Raw genomic sequence first — 19,321 nt, 5'->3', positions numbered from 1 at the left:
GGCATTGCTCTAAGCACTCAATAAGATAGAGCAGTAGTGGGAGATCTCAATTATTCAAACAGCTGGAAGTTTAATTTTGCTATAAGCCTAGCATCAGCAAAAATCCCGATTTGCCTCACTGACTCATCTCCAGCGTAGGATCTGGCATCTGCCTTCCTGGGTTTGCATCCTGGCTCTGCCATCTTGTAGAGTGGGAAGCTATGGAGCCTTGAGCAAGCATCTTAACCCCTAAGAGGCTCTGTCAGTTGGGGGTAGCAATGCTGCCTCCCTCATCATGTTCATGTAAAGATCCCAAGAGATGCTGTGGGTGAATCCCAGCACAGTGCCCTAGGAAGCTCTCAACTAGCATGAGTTGCTAATATTATTATTATTACTGCTTAGAAGGGAAAGGGATGTTTTGACCAACAATGAATAAATTGAGATGATGTAGAAGCAACTACAACCAAGACGGGGAAAGTGGCCGCTTCATCTAGAGGGTGACAAGAATAAAAGAAAGTGTGGGCCAGGCGCGGTGGCTCACGCCTGTAATCCCAATATGTCGGGAGGCCGAGGCAGGTGGATCACCTGAGGTCAGGAGTTCAAGACCAGGCTGGCCAATATGGTGAAACCCCGTCTCAACTAAAAATAGAAAAAAAATTAGCTGGGCATGGTGGCAGGTGCCTGTAATCCCAGCTACTTCAGAAGGCCAAGGCAGGAAAATCACTTGAACCCAGGAGGTGGAGGTTGCAGTGAGCCAAGATCACGCTACCACACTCCAGCCTGGGCAACAAGAGCAGAACTCTGTCTGAAAAAAAAAAAAAGAAAGTGTGATCCAATGGGACTCCAGCCTAAATCCCTAATTAGGAATATGTGTATGAAGGATAGGAGGGTAGAAGACATTCCAAAATAAGTTTCTAAGAAGTCATGAATCACATTGAAAAGAAAAGAAAAAGGAGTTGGTTTTTGTTTTTCAATCAATGTGACAGCAACAAGAGAGAGCTGGTTGAGCCCATGCTTTCAGGGAACTGTGCGAATACACACAAAGGCAGAGCCTGGGCATGCAACCAGGTAGGAATACACAAAAGCAACTCAGAGCTATGAGCCTGGCTTCAGGCTAACTGAAGGCCAAGCTGAATGCTAGACAACATTTGAAGCAAAAAAGAACATAGAAAGCATAGCTCAACAGGACTTTGCCATTCTGGAAGAGTTTTCATCTTTTCCAAAGAGAGTGGCCTTAAACTAAAAGTGGAAGAAGAGATGCCAAAGGTGGATACTAGAGCCCAAGGTAGATCAGCGGAGAACTAACTGGCTTTGAAAAACACACACACATTTGAATCCAAGTTGCCAGACAAGCCTGTAGATATCATTCAGGGGCCGCTTTGACAAATCCAGAAAACAGAGTAGGTTCTAGCCAATAAGAGGCAGACAAATATGGCTTCAGTGTTCAAAAAATAAGAATAGGGTACATTCTGGAAACCACAGACTGATACACTTTATTCTGATCCCTGGCAAGATTCTAGAGTAGATTATTAACCAAGTATTTAGGCTTTGCACAGAGATATTGGTGACTTAATTGAGTTCTCTTATTCCTTTTCTGATAGAGGTTGCAGGGTGGTCATTTAGGAAACGCTGTTTGATCTCGGCACAGTGTTTTATGTTTTCGTGGAAAGAACACAGGATTGAGGTCTGGAGACCTGGATACGTATCTAGTTCTACCATTAATAAGTTAGATGACCACAGGGAAGTTTCTTAACCTCACTGGGGCTATTTTTATGAAAGATGAGAGGCACCTTCCCTTATGTGCCTCTCATCTCTGAATTCCATCAGTCTGTCTTATAATAAAAAGTAGCTGGGTGACAGTCCAGTCCAGAAGATGCAGCTCCGATAGGGCATCCATACCCCTAGGGATGTTAACGCATAATGTTTGGTGTTAAACTGACCAAGGAGAGGGCTCGATCACTATTTTTTCCTTTTATGCACACATATTAATGACTTAATCCCCAAATGATGGGAACGCTATGACAGAAGGTCACAGAATGAAGATTGGAAGTAAACTGGGTAGACTAGAGGAAATTTGGGCTGAAAGCCAGATGCAATTAATTAACATAAATGTAAAGTTTTATGTCTATGTTATTTTTTTAAATCTACACAGGTTCAGAATGGCAAAGAATTGGATGAAAAATAGGATCATGAGATGGTCTGGGCAACAAAGATGACCACCATTTAAGCTGAAGTGATGTTGTCATCTAGTCGCTAACAAAAGGGCCAGTGCAACCTTGATCATATTGAATAATAAGGATAAGGATAAGGATAATGGATAACGTGCTGAACTCTTACATGAGCTTTGCACGTCATCTCATTTCTGGGGCAGGATAGTATCATACAATTTCAGCCACAAGAAGTACTGGTGTGGTAGCCACCTGCCCCCATCAAATCCCATCATTGGTGTTGTTTTCAATGCTAGGGACCTTGCCAAATAGCAGGGTAACAAACTACAGTGTGTGCAAAACAGGGCAGCCAGGATGGGAAAAGATCTGAAAACCAAGTCCCATGGGAGAAGATGAAGAGAGTTGACAGTCCAGAGGTGGCACAACCTGGTAGTGTGAGAGGGAGGAGAAATAAAAGACTTGGGCTCTGAGTGCCTGCCCTTAAATCCGTGTACTTCCACTTGTAAGTTGTGAACTTTGGGCAAGTTATTTAACCTCCTCTGTGCCTCAGTTTCTCCAGTGTAGAAAGAGGATAGTCATAGTAACTAACTTATAGGATTATTACGAAGATAATCAATGAGATGTGTATAAAATTGTGTGTGGTAGATGGCAGTGCTTAATACATGTGCACGATGGTGATCATCATCATCGTCGTCATCATCATCATCATCATCTGTCTTGGGGGTGGCCCATGGAGGAGGAAGGAGGGTCGGTCTGTATGAGTTCAGAAGAGAGAACAGGACCAACCGGTGGAAACAAGAGTGAGAGAGAATCCAGATCAACATAAAGAGACCTCTCAAATTATCAGAACTTCTCAGTGAAAAAATGAGTTCCCAGTTACCAGAGATGCTCAGTGTATTCCATCTTGTAGTTGGGGAAACAAGATAACATAATGTAAGACCTGCAAAGAAATCAGGAGATGAGTCACTATGAATGGCAACAAGCCTTCGAGTCCTCCTCTGATGGCAACAATACCTTTCTAGTCCTCCTCTGTTGATAAGTCTCTGGAAGTTTGGGTTTGTACGTAACCTCAGAGATAGTGGGTTTTTATTGTATGCATTTGATTTTTTCTTTCTCACAATAAACAAGATAAAGACCATGTACTTTGTAGTCAAAGCCCCCAACTTTGAACCCCTGCTCTGTTATTTATTAGCTGTGCAATCTTGGATAACTTAGCTCAACTCTCTGGGTCCAGTGTTTGCTTCTGTAAGTGAAATAAACTACCTACTATTCTGAGGAACAAGGATCAGAGCTGATATTTCTTGCTGTGTTGGTAAGCACGATGCCAAAGTGGGCTGACTTTATAGACATGCGAGATGAAAATTCAAGCCTTCTGACTTTTCATACCTGGTGGGGATTGCAAGTTGTGGAGATTGGATAAAGAAACTCTGCTCCTTCAGCAAACACGTATGCCAAAATTGCACTTATGATACAGATACAGGAGACAGGCAGATTCTGAAAGCCTTCCAAAGCTTAAAGTCTTGTGCTTCTCACAGAGAGATAAAATAGGAGGGGGTAAAACAAAAAGTTTCTGACCAGGCGTGGTGGCTCACTCCTGTAACCCCAGCACTTTGGTAGGCCGAGGCAGGCAGATCATGAGGTCAGGAGTTTGAGACCAGCCTGGCCAACATAGTGAAACCCCGTCTCTACTAAAAATACAAAAACTAGCCAGGCGTGGTGGTGGGTGCCTGTAATCACAGCTACTTGGGAGGCTGAGGCAGGAGAATCACTTGAAACCAGAAGGTGGAGGTTCCAGTGAGCCGAGATTGTGTCACTGCACTCCAGCCAGGGCGACAGAGCGAGACTCCATCTAAAAAAAAAAAAAAAAAAATTCTGTCATTTGTTAGGTTCTGAATTCAGTTCCACTAAATCTTCTAATGGTTAGGAAGGGGCAAGATTGATGATAATGAGATTAGACTGGAGAACAGTTTGACAATTGACTTGAGAAGCAGCCCTAAAGCACTTCTAGACCTAAAGATGACCCCTGGAGCCTTGTGCTGTCTTCCCCAGAGCTGACCAGGACTGGATCTCTCGTCTCACCACAGTGGTCAAAGCATTAAGTCTGAGCGACTTTGCCCATGACTTCTCCTCTTACAGTGGCAGGGTGGTGGCTGAGGACCTCTCACATCCTTTAAGAGAGTACCCACCACACACACACACACACACACACACACACACAGAGCACCTTGGGTTGTGACACGCTGAGGACACTAACAGATGGCCTTTTCTCTCTGTCCTCCAGTGTGATGGGGTTGGGGTGGACCTGAGCAACATCTTCCTGGAAGGCATTGCCATTCTCAACATTCCCAGCATGTACGGAGGCACCAATCTCTGGGGAGAAAACAAGAAGAACCGGGCCGTGATCCGGGAAAGCAGGAAGGGTGTCACTGACCCCAAAGAACTGAAATTCTGCATTCAAGGTAAGCCAGGAATGAGGATAATTGCTTCAGGTCAATGCCCAGTGGTAGGAGCCCTCAGGTGGGTGTCAACGGGCTTCATAAGGCCCCACAGCCCAGCAAGGACTCTGTGCTCTGCGCATGTGCTTACTCGTCATCCGATGTTGCAAAGTTTACAACTTAATCCAGAAGACAAAAATTCACAATAAGGGTGTCTTCAATGACAGTCAGTTGTCAAACTGTGGGGCTCCATGAGGTTCAGAGTCAACTGCTACCTCTGTCAAGGTTACCAGTTCTCCAATAGCTAAATCCAATCGTCAGTTCCTAACCCTCATCTTGCCACAGCTGTCAGTGGCATGTGACCCAGCTGATCACTCCCTCTTCCTGGAAACGCTTGGTCCACTTGGCTTCTAGGACTTGACTTGCTCATGGTTTTCCTCCTCCCTCCCTTCTCCTCCCTCACTCCTTCTCGGTCTCATTTCTCTCTGACCTCTTGATACTGGAGGGTCCCCAGGCAGGGTCCTTGACCCTCTTCTCTTCACTGCCTGTGCTTAATCCCTTGATCACCTCATCCAGTCATAAGACTTTATTTAAATACCATGTGTATACTCAATGATGCCTCCAGCCTGTCTCGAGTTTTCCCTGAGCTCCAGGCTCCTGTGTCCAGCAGCCTGTGCCGTACTTCCCTTGTGTGTTTAGCAGACACCTCAAACTTGGTATGTCCAATGCAGAGCTCTGCTGTCTCTCCCCCAAACCTTCTCCACCCACAGTCTTCTTCCTCTCAGTTGGTAACTCCAGCCTTCCCATCACTAGAGCCAAATGCTTGGCATCATCCTTGACTCCCCTTTTTATCTCACATCTCATAGCCAGTCCATCAGAAAATCCATTAACTCTACTTTTTAAAAACATCCAGGATTCAACCATGTCTCACCACCTGTATTCCTGCCATCTTGATCTGAGCCGCCAACCTCTGTCCCCTGAATTACTGCAAAGCTTCCTCACTGGGTTCCTTGCTTCTATCCCACTGCCGTAGGTAACCTGTTCTCACCACCACATCAGAGCAGTCAGGTTATGACACTCCTCTTCTCAAAATTCTGCAGTGGCTTGGAGAAAAAGCCAAAGATCACGTGGCCTAGAGGGTCCCGTATGTTTTGGCTTCCCATTACCTCCCAGACCTCCTCTTCTGCCACTCTCTCCATTGCTCACTCTGCCTCCGCCACTCTGGTTCCTCTAACACAGCAGGCTGCTCCCATGAACCAACTATTCTTTCTGTCTGGAACAACTGGGTAGTATGCTTTAGAGGCCACCAGCTGGGCCTTCCACTTTTAACTCACCAGAATACAGAACACAGCTTTCTGAGAATGTCCTTAAAACCACCTCTACCCCAGCCTCAAAAGTAGCCATTCTCCACCAGTGATCTAAATGGAGAGATTCAATCAAAGCTCCTGGCAGCTGATTCCCCTGTGGGCTCACGGGTCCTCACAGGTCCTTAATGGACATGTGGGATGGAAGAGAAAGGCAGGTGTAAGAGCACTGGCAGAGACACCATACCAGCAGGAAGAGGACCAAATTCTAGTCCAAGTCCTGCTACTAACCTATTTTTGGCACCTCAGTTTTCTTTACTGTAAAAGCAGTATCTTGTATCAAAGTTTTGATAGGTGGATGGATGGGGTTGAACCAGATCCTTGGTTCTTAAACCAGCTGCTTGTTGAAAATGAAGATTTGTGTACCCCAGCCCAGATTTACCTAATCAATCTCTGGGCTGGTTCCTGGGAATCTCAATTTTGATGAGCTCCCCAGATGACTCTGATGGGCTGCCAGGTTGGAGCACCATTGCTACAGGCAAATGCCCGCAGTCTTTCCCGTGCCTGGCATTCCATGGCTCTGTGTCTGTGTGCTTTGATGTCCCTGGCTGTTAGTACTAAGGTGGGATGTGATCCTACCACTAGAAGAAAACAAAACTCCCCTGACATCAATGCAGGGGTTGGGGAGGTTATTCTCTTGTTTCACACCCATCTATTTGACAATCAGATTGTTATATTCCAGGCCAGGTCATCAGGAAACATCATCTCCACACCTCTGTCCTTTAAGAGAGGATTCAGGAATTGTTGACCTCTTTTTTTTTTTTTTTTTTTTTTGAGACAGAGTCTCACTCGGTCACCCAGGCTAGAGTGCGGTGGCACATGATGGCTCACTGTAACCTCCTCCTTCCAGGTTCAAGCAATTCTCATGCCTCAGCCTCCTGAGTAGCTGGGATTACAGGTGTGCACCATCATGCCCGGATACTTTTTCTCTATTTGTAATAGAGATGGGGTTTCTCCATGTTGACGAGGCTGATCTCAAACTCCTGCCCTCAGGTGATCCACCCGCCTCAGCCTCCCAAAGTGCTGGGATTACAGGTGTGACCTACCGTGCCCAGCTTCTGTTGACCTCTAAAGTCTCCTTTATTTCACACAGTAAACTTTTCCATGTGTAAAGCTGAATAATGTGTTCCTTCTTCCTCTCTTGACAGGGGAAGTTATGGGTGCTAACGGAGGGTGGAGGAAGCATTGAAGGTTGTATCAAGTTCCTGCAAATTTTCCTACCCTGGTGCTCCTATCTCAGCCCCCACTCTGGTATCTAGCTCCCTCAGAGCAGAGAAGGGAATGAGCAGAGCCGAATCCCCACCACCACCCTCCCGCCTCCCCACTTCCACTCTCCACCACCCTGCGGCTGGGGGAAGCTCTTGATGAAATCATGTGCTGATCAAGGACAACCTTTATCTTCCCCTTACATGTCTGACCTTATATCTTCCCCTTCTTCAAGCAAGACCAAAGTGTCTGCTGATTGCTTTTGACTATCATGTACAGGAACTCTCTTCCCCAAATCCCCCTTTCTCACCCCTACAATGTGCTTTCAGAGCTAGAAGTGAAACCACTTCCTGTTCTTTAGATGAGCACATCAGCTGATCAGAGTGGGGCACTGACTTCTGGGCTTTGCAGAGATACCAGCACTGAGCTTTCTTCTTGAAAGGGCTATGATCTCATGTAAGTTGAGTTGTTAATGGGAAAAGCTAAAGAGGCAATGTATTTTAGTGAAAAAGCATTAGCCTGGGAGTCAGAAGACTGGAGTTCCAGTCCAGACTCTGCCTATTGCTAGTGTGTGACTTGAGGCAGGTCCTTTCCCCTTCTTGAGTCTCAGTTTTCTGAATCTGTAAAATAAGCAAGTCTGATAATTATATTTTAAGATTCCTTACAGTTCTGCAAAATTAAGGCATAGTCAGATTTTGGTCTATGTGAACTCTTTCTTAGACAGAATTGTATTCAAATTTCTCCCTTCTCTCAGTGTATTTTGTCCTGAGATTTGTAGGCTAATGGCTGAGGAGGCAGGGTGCTCTCTCTGCAGCCTCCTCATGTATTGTGATTCTTAACTCCTTGGCAGTTTCGCTGGGGTTGGAGGAGAGGGAGAGGTCAGGAGAGCACAGTAGGAGGGAATTAGTTTATCATAGGAAGTGGAAGAGGAAATGATGATGGGAGGGGTTACTGTAAAATCTCTCTCATCAGGCCGGGCGCAGTGTCTCACACCTGTAATCCCAGCACTTTGGGAAGCCAAGGCAGGCGAATCACTTGAGGTCAGGGGTTTGAGACCAGCCTGGCCAAAATGGTGAAACCCCATCTCTACTAAAACTACAAAAATTAGCCAGGCATGGTAGCACATGCCTGTAATCCCAGCTACTAGGGAGGCTGAGGCAGGAGAATTGCTTGAACCCAGTGGATGGAGGTTGCAGTGAACTGAGATCACACCACTGCACTCTATCAAAGATTAGTCTTTCTCCTGGGAAAAGCAATCCGAGTAAGAAGGTCATTCAAGATTAGCATGGAATGGGTTCTATAGAAACATTGGCTGATAAGAAAGCAAAAAGGGATATTGGGAAAAGCCCCATGCTTACAGTTAGATAATCTGGGTTTAAATTTCGCCTTTATGCTTCTAGTTTTATAGATCTTGGAAATTACCCAACCACCCTGAGTCTCAGCTTCCTCATCTGTAAAACTGGCATAATAATACATGGCTTATTAGGAAGATGATGGATGTGAAAGTGCCTGGAACATAGTATAATAAGCTCAAACTTAAAAAAAAAAGTCCCTATGCCTTTAATTCTATTTTGTGTTGGAGAATGCCAGTTGATTCACATTTGAAGTTCTTGTCCTAAGCATTACTATCCACCTGCACTACCACTAAGAGCAGAGCTCGGCCAGGCACGGTGGCTCACGCCTGTAATCCCAACACATTGGGAGGCCGAGGCAGGTGGATCACCTGAGGTCAGGAGTTCGAGACCAGACTGACCAACATGGAGAAACCACTTCTCTACTAAAAATACAAAATTAGCTGGGCGTGGTGGTGCATGCCTGTAATACCAGCTACTCAGGAGGCTGAAGCAGGATAATCGCTTAAACCCGGAAGGCAGAGGTTGCAGTGAGCCGAGATCGCACCATTGCACTCCAGCCTGGGCAACAAGAATGAAACTTCATCTCAAAAAAAACAAAGAAAGAGTAGAGTTCCTGCCAAACTCCAGCCCAGCCTTTGTAGTAGCACATTAAACTTATATTACCAATTGTACCTACTATCTCCTTTCCTAGACCTTCCAGATTCCAAGGATGGAGGCTGGGTGTTATTAATCTTTGTATCCCCAGTGCCTGGCCTCAAGTAGTTGCCCTACCCCCTCCAAAAAAGGCTTTTAGCTACATGAGAAGCATATGGAATTTGCTATTTTTTAGTTTTTGTAACAACAATAAGAATAGTGAGAAACAGTCTCTTGTATTTCTATTTCATTTTGGCTTGAAAATAATTTTGCATGTATTCACTTAGTGTAATCCTAACCAGAAACCCATGAGCAAGGATATATCCAGCCTCCTCCATATTCCTATTTCATAGTTGGGGAAAATCAAAGGCCCAGAGAAAGGGTAGGATTTATACAATTTACATCCAGTGGTGGCATCAGAACCAAGATTCAAGCCCATGACTCCTAGCCTAGCCCAAGCGGCTAGTGTTTAGAAAATGTGTTAGGGAGCCTACTGTGTGTCTTGCATAAGCCCCGCACTCAGGAAATAGTAAGTATTTAATCCCAGTCTGAGGAGAGGCTCCACAACTACTTGTTGAAATTCTGCTCCCTCTGCAAGGCCTAACTAATGACCATCTCCCTGCTGGAAGCGAGCCCAGCCTGTGAATTCCCTGAGCACTTAATTTTGCCTTCTATCTCGTCAGTACACTAATCGGAAGTTGGCCTGTGTCGGGGGCATGTGTGTTCTCATCATATGTTTTCCCTGCCACTACCTGGAAAATGAGGATCTTGTGTTTTTTATCTTTGTGTCCCCTTCAAAGCCTTCTACCCTGCCTGATGCACATGTGTTCTACAGAAACATTTGTTGGAAGAGGGCAGAGAGGGTAAGGAATCTTGCCTCCGGTTTGCCAGTGGGCAGTAGATTCTGGAGCAGGACAGGAACAGGCACTTAGTGGAAAAGAAGAAAAAAAAAATCTTAGAGTTACATGTGAGTATTTTTGAGGCTGAGAATTCAATTTCATGGAGCTATTATAAACTCATTTGATAAGTAAGATATGCTGGCCATCTTTAAATAGGTAATTCAAATATAGCTTAGAGGACTTGCAAGTGAGAGAGGGTAGAGTAGGTACTCACCATTGAACTAGAATTCAGAAGACCCAGAGCTTCTCACCACCAGCCATGGATTCGATGAGCCGCTGGACATCTCCAGCCTCCATTTCAATGCTTACAAGATGGAAACAAGTATGGTCTCCCTCCCTCAGCCTTGTTTTGAGGGTTAAAAGAGATCATCCATGTAGGAACTCAGCAGAGTGCCTGGAACTTGGTGAGCACTTGGTCAGCAGTAATCAGAATTATTGTTAGGTGTGGGGGAAGGTATTTAGAATATTATAAGAAAGGGGCCAAATTTAGAATTTCACTCTCTTGACTACGGCTTCAGGATTTGATCTATAGATTTTAAATTGCCTGTGGCTCTAACCACCTGTAATTCTAGGGTTGTGTATTGGCTCTGTGCCTACACGTGTGGCTGTTGTTGCCCATGTGGAGTTCCACCTGAGCTGGCTGTCCAGTGAAGCAAGGGGAGGGAGAGGGTGCCCAGTCTTGGATCCTGGGGAAGCACCAAGGGCATGGCACAAGGCTGGGTCGGTCCCCCCCTGGGGTTGAGGAGCAAAGTCCTGGGGAGCTATGCCATTGTTTCTCTCTGGCCCCAGCCTAAAATATAAAGGCAGAGGCTTCCTGCATATTTTCTCAGCCTCTTCACTGATCCTCATACCCGCTCCTATCCAGCCTTCAGTTTCAAGCCAGCGGTGGTCTTGAGCCTGTGTTATCCACACCTGGCCCCTCTGGCTGTCTGATATTAAAGCAACTTTCCTCTCAGTGATTTCTTGGTCAATCCTATTTGAACTGCAAATGGTGTGTCCTATAAAAGGTTTTATTTTATTTATTTTATTTTATTTTATTGTTTTGAGACGTAGTTTCTCTCTTTTTGCCCAGGCTGGAGTATAATGGCGCAGTCTCGGCTCACTGCAACCTCTGCCTCCCAGATTCAAGTGTTTCTCCTGCCTGAGCCTCCCAAGTAGCTGGGATTACAGGCGTCCGCCACCATGCCTGGCTAATTTTTGTATTTTTAGTAAAGACTGGGTTTTTGCCACGTTGGCCAGACTGGCTTCAAACTCCTGACCTCAGGTGATCTGCCTGCCTCAGCCTCCAAAAGTGCTGGGATTACAGGTGTGAGCCACTGCGCCCAGCCCCTAGAGAAGGTTATAAATGGGTAGCGCAAAATCTCCCAGGATCTCACTAGATAATACTTTTTGCAATTCTTGGTAAACAAAGACAGGGAGACAGATACCCTCAGTAGTGTTTACTTTGAGTCATTTTCCCAGCAGTGGAGACAGGCTTCCTGTCAGTTTATTCAACACATACTTAACAAAGCCCCCACCAAGTGCCAGGCACCATGGTACAATGGCGAACAAAACCAAACACAAACATAGTCTTTATAGCCATTGGGAGTGGGGGAGCCAGGCCTCAATAAAATAATCCCATAGACAGGCATATAATTAGGAACTGTGCTAAGTGCTAAGAATTGCTTAGCTACCCAGAAAGAACCCAAGCAAGGCCAGCAAGCCAGTGTGTAGCTCATGTGGCCTCACTAGCCTGCACTCAAACCAACTGAGCAGAGCAGGCACAAGCACTCTTCAGGCAAGTATGTGCAGTCATCAGATCTGCCCTCCTAGATATGGACAATTTACCTGGGAAGGGCAATACCTTGGCTCTGCTACTTTGCAAGCACATATGGTTCAATCTGTCTGTGCACTGTACCTGTGTGGATTCTCACTAATTGTATGGATTATGCTCTGAATCCCAAAGCAAGGGAATGGGATGCCATCCAGCCATCTCAGATTCATACTCCCAGGTGAGGAACTAGAGATCAGTTGAGACACCAAAATAATCGTGAGCACGAGTTCACTGTTTCTCATGGCTTTCTTTTCACCTTTATGAAGCCACACCAGAATGTGGCCTCAGGGGCTCAGGAGCTGTCCAGGTCTGTAGATTCCCAATTTTCCCATTCAGTGGAGATTTGACAGTCACAGTGAGAAATGATCCGCCACCACTCCTCCGAGTTGAGAGAAAATAAAAATGTTCAAAGTTTGCATTTAACAGAGATCCTCTCTGGCCCAGGTCTCTCCTGTGGGCCGAGACAGAGCAAGGCAGGTAACCCCCAGAGAGCCCCAGAAGTACTATGGGTGTGTGCACTGGGACTCTTCTCAGCTCTGGGAAGTAACCATGGCAACATATATGTCATTCCCGTTCAACATTTGCAGGCCTACAGAGACGCTGTTTTGCTTTTCATAGGAATTCACAGCTTTGTCATTTAGTCCTTCAAGCAGCCCACGTTGAAATCAACATGCCCCAAACTAGTCATTATCTTCCCCATCTTTACACATCCTTCCCCCTTCTAAAAACACTGCCTCTTCCCGTACCCATGTTCCCTGCCTTATTGATGTCTCACCTGTTGCCCAAGCTGGAGACCCAGAGTCACGTGTTTCCCTTCACGGCTGGCTTGAGGAACTCTCATATAATTATTTATTCACATGGTGTTTCTCCCATCAGACTGTGAGGCCCCCAGGAGGCCCCAGATGTCATAAACCCTTCTGTATCCCTGTGCCTTGCAGAGTCTCGGAGGCCTCGAAAGGGCTTGTTAATATTGGTTGACCAAATGCACCCAGTCAGGAGAACATGGAGCAGTGAGTTAGGGAATTGTTTTTGAGTTGGTCTCTCAGCAAGAATGACTTTGTGTGAGTGATGCTGGCATGAGCTGTGCCAGAGCCCCTCTGCCAGCATGCACCTGTACTGGAGCTCGGGAGGCCAGCCTCCAATTCTCACTCTTCCCTCCTCTTAAGCCCATTTCTATTCCGAGCTGACTCAACATCAGAGAGTAGCTGTGGTCTGTTTCTATAGACTTCTCATGGCATCTGATGGGATCTGCCTTGCTAGACTCTGCGGGGTTAGGCCAGGTATGTTTTTGCAGCTTCCAAATGCCGGCCATTCAACGTGGTTCTCAGATGCCTGTTTCTATAGAAACTATGATGTTTTCTATGTAATATTGAAATCCCAGAATCACAGGCTGCCTAGAAATGTAGATATTATTTTGTTCCCTGGATAAGGAAAGTGAGTACCAGCAAGGTGAAGTGGCTTGCCCTTGGCCAAACCCAGATAGAAATGCAGACCTTCTGGCTCACACAGACCAATCCTCAGTCCTCTACAACCGGGGTTGGCAAACCTTTTCTGTAAAGGGCCATGTTGTAACTATTAAAATAATTAGGCTGTGTGCATTATACAGTCTCTGATGCAACTACTCAGCTCTGTCCACTTAGCATGAAAACCACCATATGCAATATTTAAATGAACAGGCATGGCTGTGTTCTGATAAAACTTTATTTACAAAAGCAAACAGTAGGTTGGATTTGATCCTCAAACCATGGTTAGTCAATCCCTGTGCTAGAACACCATGTGGTCCATGAACCAGGAGCCCTGGCCTTGCATGGGTGTGTGTCAGAAGCGCAGACTCTCAAGTCCCACACCAGGCCTGCTGAAGCAGAATCTGCATTTCAACAAGATCTGCTGGCGATCACACGTACACTGAAGTTTTTGAGAAGCACTGCACTGGTAGGTCTGGTTTCTCCTCCAAAAAATACCAAGAATAAACTTCATAAATTAGAAAAAGGAAGCCCAGGGAGGTTAATTGATCTATCAAAGGTCACACTAATTGGTGCATCTGGTACTGGACCCAAGTCCTAGTATTCCAAACGTACAATTCTTTCTACAAACCCCAGAGTAACCACCCCAACCCCACCCCAGCCTCCCAGTTTCTGGCTGGTCCTGACCCAACTCAAATTCATTGGAAATTCAAGTGAAGCAATCATTCACTCTTTCTCAGCTGATGTCTGAATGAGGAAGACTCTGACTCCAGCTGTGTCTCCTCCCCTCTCCCACTCCCTTCTCCAAGACCTCGGAGGGCCTGGAGAGGTGGAAATGTGCCTCAGGAGGCTGCTCAGCATCTGCAGAGGAAAAACTTGCTCACACAGGTTCGAGCTGGAGTTGAACTCCAACTGAATTCCTGCCTCAGGAGGTTTGCTGCTCAAAATAGAACCACAGAACCAAGGAACCTTTCACTTTTCACATACAGAAGAAAATTCTAGGCTAGGCTCTTTGGCAGGACTAGACACTTTAGTTTTTCCCTCTTGCGCTTGCCCATCTTGACCCCCAAACTGGTCTCTGTTCCCCTGCAGAAATTCATAGACCATTTAATATTGGGCACCACCTAAGATCCATCCCACAGCAAAAGTCCATCCTGGCCACATGCTCTGCACAGCCTGAATGTTGGTATTCTCTTTGGTCTGTTTCTATTTGGTACAAGAAGTGTTTTTCTTAGTGAGTTGGGCTTCTGTAACAGAATACCATGGACTGTGTGGTTTAAACTACAGAAATTGATCTCCCACAGTTCTGGAGGCTGGGAAGTCCAAGATCAAGCCACAAGCACACTTGGTTCCTGGTGAGAGTCCTCTTCCTGGTTTGCAGATGGACGCTTCCTGCTGTATCCTCATGTGGAGAGATCATCTCTCCCAATCTCTTCTTATAAAGGAACTAATCACCCTAAGGACTCCCCCTAACTAAGGACTCCACCCTCATAATATGGTTATGTTCCTAAGGCCCCACCTCCAAATACCATCATATTGGAAATTAGGGCTTCAACATATGAATATGGAGGGAGGGGAACACAAACATTCAGTCCATAGCAGTGTTTAATCTTCTTAATCAGCAAATATATGTTGGGCTGTTATTTATTGAATACCTACTTATGGGACAAAACCATTGCATAATTATTTAATCCATTTTGTCTCAGGACATAATTGAAGCTCAGTGGGATTAAGTAACTGGGCCAAAATCACACAGATAACACATGATAGAGCTTGAACTCAAACCCGTCTTCAAGTATCTAAGGTGCTCCAAGTCTGCAGAGGAGGGGACAAAAATGCAATGTGGTCCAGGCCTCAAGTAGTTGACAATCTACTATTTATATGTAAGAAATATCTGTAGAACAATCATGTTAATATTGGCATAATGGGCAAGCACCATGGAATGGAAGACATGAGTTTGTAAGAGTGTGGGAGGTGGCCAAGTGTGGTGGCTCACGCCTGTAATCCCAGCACTTTGGGAGGCCAAGACAGGCAGATCAAGAGGTTAGGAGCTCGAGACCATCCTGGCTAACATGGTGAAACCCCGTCTCTACTAAAAATACAAAAAAATGAGCCAGGCATGGTGGCGGGCACCTATAGTCCCAGCTACGTGGGAGGCTGAGGCAGGAGAATGGCATGAACCCGGGAGGCGGAGCTTGCAGTGAGCCAAGATTGTGCCACTGCACTCCAGCCTGGGTGACAGAGCGAGACTCTGTCTCAAAAAAAAAAAAGAGTGTGGGAGGCAAGGAGGCCTCCCTTTCAGAACATGTGCCCCAGCTGCCCAGCACCATGCAATGCACCTAGTAGGTGATCAACAAATGTTTGATGAACAAATGAATGAACAAGATGAAATGCATGTGTGTTAGTCCTGGCAGCTCGAAACGATTTGAAAAGACAGTGAGTAAAAGAAAGGCAACATGGGTTGGGCACTGAAACACAGAAGGAGCAAAGCAAAGACTGGAAGATGGAGACCGTTCATGTAGTTTGAACATGATCCTTTGAATAATAAGAAGAGATGAAGGTTTTTCAGCCAGGAGCAATAGGATCTGAGAGTCACGTGCAGTTTGGATTAGAAGGAAGGGAAAGAACCTGGTGGCAACGAGGCAAGGAAGGGAAAGAACCTGGTGGCAACGAGGCCAGTGAGGAGACTAATGCAGAATGCGAGCTTCCAGCTCCAGGACCTCAAATTGAGAGTTAGTAGCCCGAAGGGAAGAATGGACAGAGCCAACAGTAAGTAAGGGGTGGACAGAGGACACTGCCACACAGGTGATTCCTCCCTCCCCACAAACCACCCAGCAGGACCCCTGCTCCTTCTCCCAACAAGCTCAGCCTCTTCCTGCCTGCCTCCACACTCAAACCTCTCCCCATCAACAGGGGCTTCTGTTAGCAGAACAGAGACATCGGCAGAGACCTTTGCCCCTGAGCACCTCTAGCGTGAGGCCGGCGCCCATCTCTTTTCATCTTCAGGTCTATTCATCCAGCATGTGTTAAGTACTTACTTGGATCTAGCACTAGATGCCAGGAATATTTTGCATTCATCATTTCATTTTAATCCCCTACAGCACCCCTGAGGAATACTTTATAGATTAGAAAAACAAGGCCCAGGGAGGTTAACTGACCTCTCCAAGACTGTGTTAGCTGGTGGATCTGGGACTAGAGCCCAAATCCTAGTATTCCAAACATAGGATTCTTTCCACACACACCCAACGCCCTCCCACACCTCCCCCTTTCTGGCCAACCCTGACCCAACCACCAGAAAAAGGCCCTCCCTGTCGTGACCTTCCTCCAACTTTGCCTTTCTGGAGAATCTGAGATGATCTTAGTGAATGTGATTAGTTCCTTTATAAGATCTTTCTGAGATGATCTCTCAATAGTAGGTGCTGTAGGCAGCCCGTTGAGCTGTGATTAGTTTGGCCAATGCAGATCTCTGGAATGTACCTTATATATGCCACGCCTGAGAATCAAGATTGATTTAAGCTGGAAAATCTTACCACTAATTGATTTATTTTATTATATACAGTGTACCCTGAATGAGATTCCTGAGCTCAGTGGGTAAAGTAATGCCAGATACTATAGCAACTAGTATTTTACCTTCAAGCCCAAGAATTCAGCATTTCATTTAATAAGATCATGTAGCCAAGGTTTCCCTAAGAGGAGATGAGAAGAGGCTCACCCCCACCCAAGCTCACCTCCCTGCCTTCAGACACCCTGTCACTCCAAGGTACTTTGTCTCTGCCTTGCGTCCTTTCAAATGAGCTTATTTTTTGAATCGGGCCTTGGTTTGAATTCTAGCTTTACGGTATGCCAGCTCTCTGATATTAGGCAAGTTTCTTAGCCTCTGAGCCTGAAGGGCTTGTTGTTGTTGTTGTTTATGTTGGGATAGTAGTTTTTAACGGAGTTGCCACGAGGATTGAAAGAAAAACCTTTGTTGGATGCAGAGTTTCCAACATTTTTCTCCCATTCTGTAAGCTGTCTGTTAACTCTGTTGATCATTTCTTTTGCTGTGCAGAAGCTCTTTAGTTTAATTAGATCCCATGTGTCAATTCCTGCTTTTGTCCTTTGTAAAGGTCTAGGCTGTGGAGTCTGTGCCCAGCACTGGACCTCACTGGGACCACCAGATCAAGATTCCATAGCTCTGATGGCTCCCAGGCCTTAAAGGACATCCCCACCCTTGGCTTCTCTTAGGGCCGTGCTCATGTCAGACCCTTGCTTCAGAGCCATTGGGACATTCCCCACCATACAGCTCTGCCAGTGCACTGCCTCCCACTCTGAAGCACCTGACCCTCATGCACAGAGCTTTCAAAGCCCACCTCCCCCAACATACAGCACCTCCATTGGAGCCCTGGGGAATCCCAGAAGATAAAGCCACACAGAATGGAGGACATATTTTTCCTGCCCCACCCACCACATAAGCAGGTTTTCAGGAACCAACAACAATGGCCATTGTGTGCAGGCCCTCACACTTTCTCTTGCCTCAGTGTAGGGCTGTACTGAATGTTCCGTCTTCTGCACAGTGTGAGGACAGGTGAGGTCTCCTACCCGTCTGTCCTTGACTCAGACCATCAGGAAATCCAGCCTCCATCTTGGCTGAAAAAGTGCAAATAGGCCTTAGGGATAGGATGCCTCCACCCTCAATTGGGAGAAACTGAGGCCCTGAGGAGGGAAGTGATTTTCCCAGGTCACACAAGTGGACAGAGCCAGAACAGACACAATTCCAGTCCCGCCTGCTGGGCCCACACGTCGCTTCTCCCTCAGGCTCTGCAGGCCCTCTCCCTGTCAGAAAGCAGTGGCTCTCCCTGCTTCTGCTTCCTACCTCTTCCCAATGGGATTATCCAGACTCAAAGGCCACTCGATGCCCTCTGGCCACTTGTATGCTTTGATGGGGCTTACAGAGCCCTGAGAGGAGCAGAAACCCACAAACCAGTGTGACAAGGGCATGGCACAAAGGAGCGGGGTACCCAACTGGCCTAAGAGTATCCAACCCATGCCTTAAAGATGTCTAGAACCTGCTCTGCTCCCACCTTGCTCAGCCCAGGAACAAGAGAAGGCAACCAGGATGGTTGTGGGATTGCATCACACACACAGACATACACACACATACACACACACACACACACACACACAGCCACAGGGAAAGGAGGGGAGTTCATTTTCAAATAAAAGGGTGAGTTTCCCCCCTGTTTTGGAGTAAAAAGAAAAAAAGGAATAGAGATGCTTCACTTGCCAGAGGGCAAGTCACCCTAAATTCTCAAGGTCATAATATCTCTGCTCTTTACCGTCTCTCTGCCTTTCTCTTACTCAGAATCCTCCCTGCCCCTCCCTTCTCCTTTTTTTCACCTATCCTTCCCCTCCCTCCCTCTCATCTCCTTCTCTTCCTCCATAACCTTCTCTAAGTTACGTGAATTACCATCTACACAAGGCCGTGCACTTACTGTGTGGCAAAGATGGAACTTCCTGAGGATATCCCTTTGTAAAGAAACATAAAATTGCAGTAAGAGCAAGTGTTTCTTGAGGGCCCTCTGTGTGCTGCTCTGATCCCATCCTAATCATACAAGGTACTTGAGGGCATCCCTTCTAAACTTCGAGACAACCCTGCCAGTGACTTATTGTATCTATTAATACATTTTCCAGATAAAAGGCAGCCTCAGAAAAGTTAAGAGCCTTCTTCCAAGTGACAGGATCAGACCCAACTCTGTCCGAAGCTCATGCTGTTTCACAACCTGTCACGAGGGTACATTCTCTGTGCTGAGTTCATGGAAGACCAAGGAATAAGCCCTCTGCCTCTCTCTTTATGACAGGGTCAGTTTCTCTGGGGAAAGCATTAATCATAGAGTATTCTTCAGCTTAGTTATGGTTGGGATGCCTGAAGGCCTGGTGATTTGAGAGGCCAGGCGGGAACGTGGGAATGGAGATTGACCAGTTAGAGCTTTCCTTTCTTACTCATTGGTTTGTTCCTGGGGAACCCCA

At 46.3% G+C, this 19,321-nt stretch overlaps 1 protein-coding gene across 13 annotated transcripts in view; it reads left to right on the top strand.

The window, feature by feature from the left end:
• Nucleotides 1-19,321, top strand: part of DGKG (diacylglycerol kinase gamma) — a 214,029-nt gene that overhangs the window by 168,125 nt on the left and 26,583 nt on the right. For 11 of the 13 annotated variants that reach the window (XR_012430965.1, XR_010585063.2, XM_005546608.5 and 8 more), the window contains one exon: nucleotides 4,429-4,606. Coding sequence is in view for 11 of the 13 variants with exons in the window: in XM_005546608.5 (XP_005546665.2) it covers nucleotides 4,429-4,606 (178 nt within the window). In the remaining 2 variants the exon portion in view is untranslated. Of the gene's footprint in view, nucleotides 1-2,131; nucleotides 3,427-4,428; nucleotides 4,607-19,321 lie in introns of those variants that run through there. The other 2 variants (XM_074031630.1, XM_065540338.2) reach the window with 1 other exon arrangement.

The sequence above is a fragment of the Macaca fascicularis genome, chromosome 2 (genome assembly GCF_037993035.2).
Source record: "Macaca fascicularis isolate 582-1 chromosome 2, T2T-MFA8v1.1".
Lineage (NCBI taxonomy): Eukaryota > Metazoa > Chordata > Mammalia > Primates > Cercopithecidae > Macaca > Macaca fascicularis.
The sequence above is the reverse complement of the archived record's forward strand: the minus strand, read 5'-3'. Positions and strand labels throughout refer to the sequence as shown.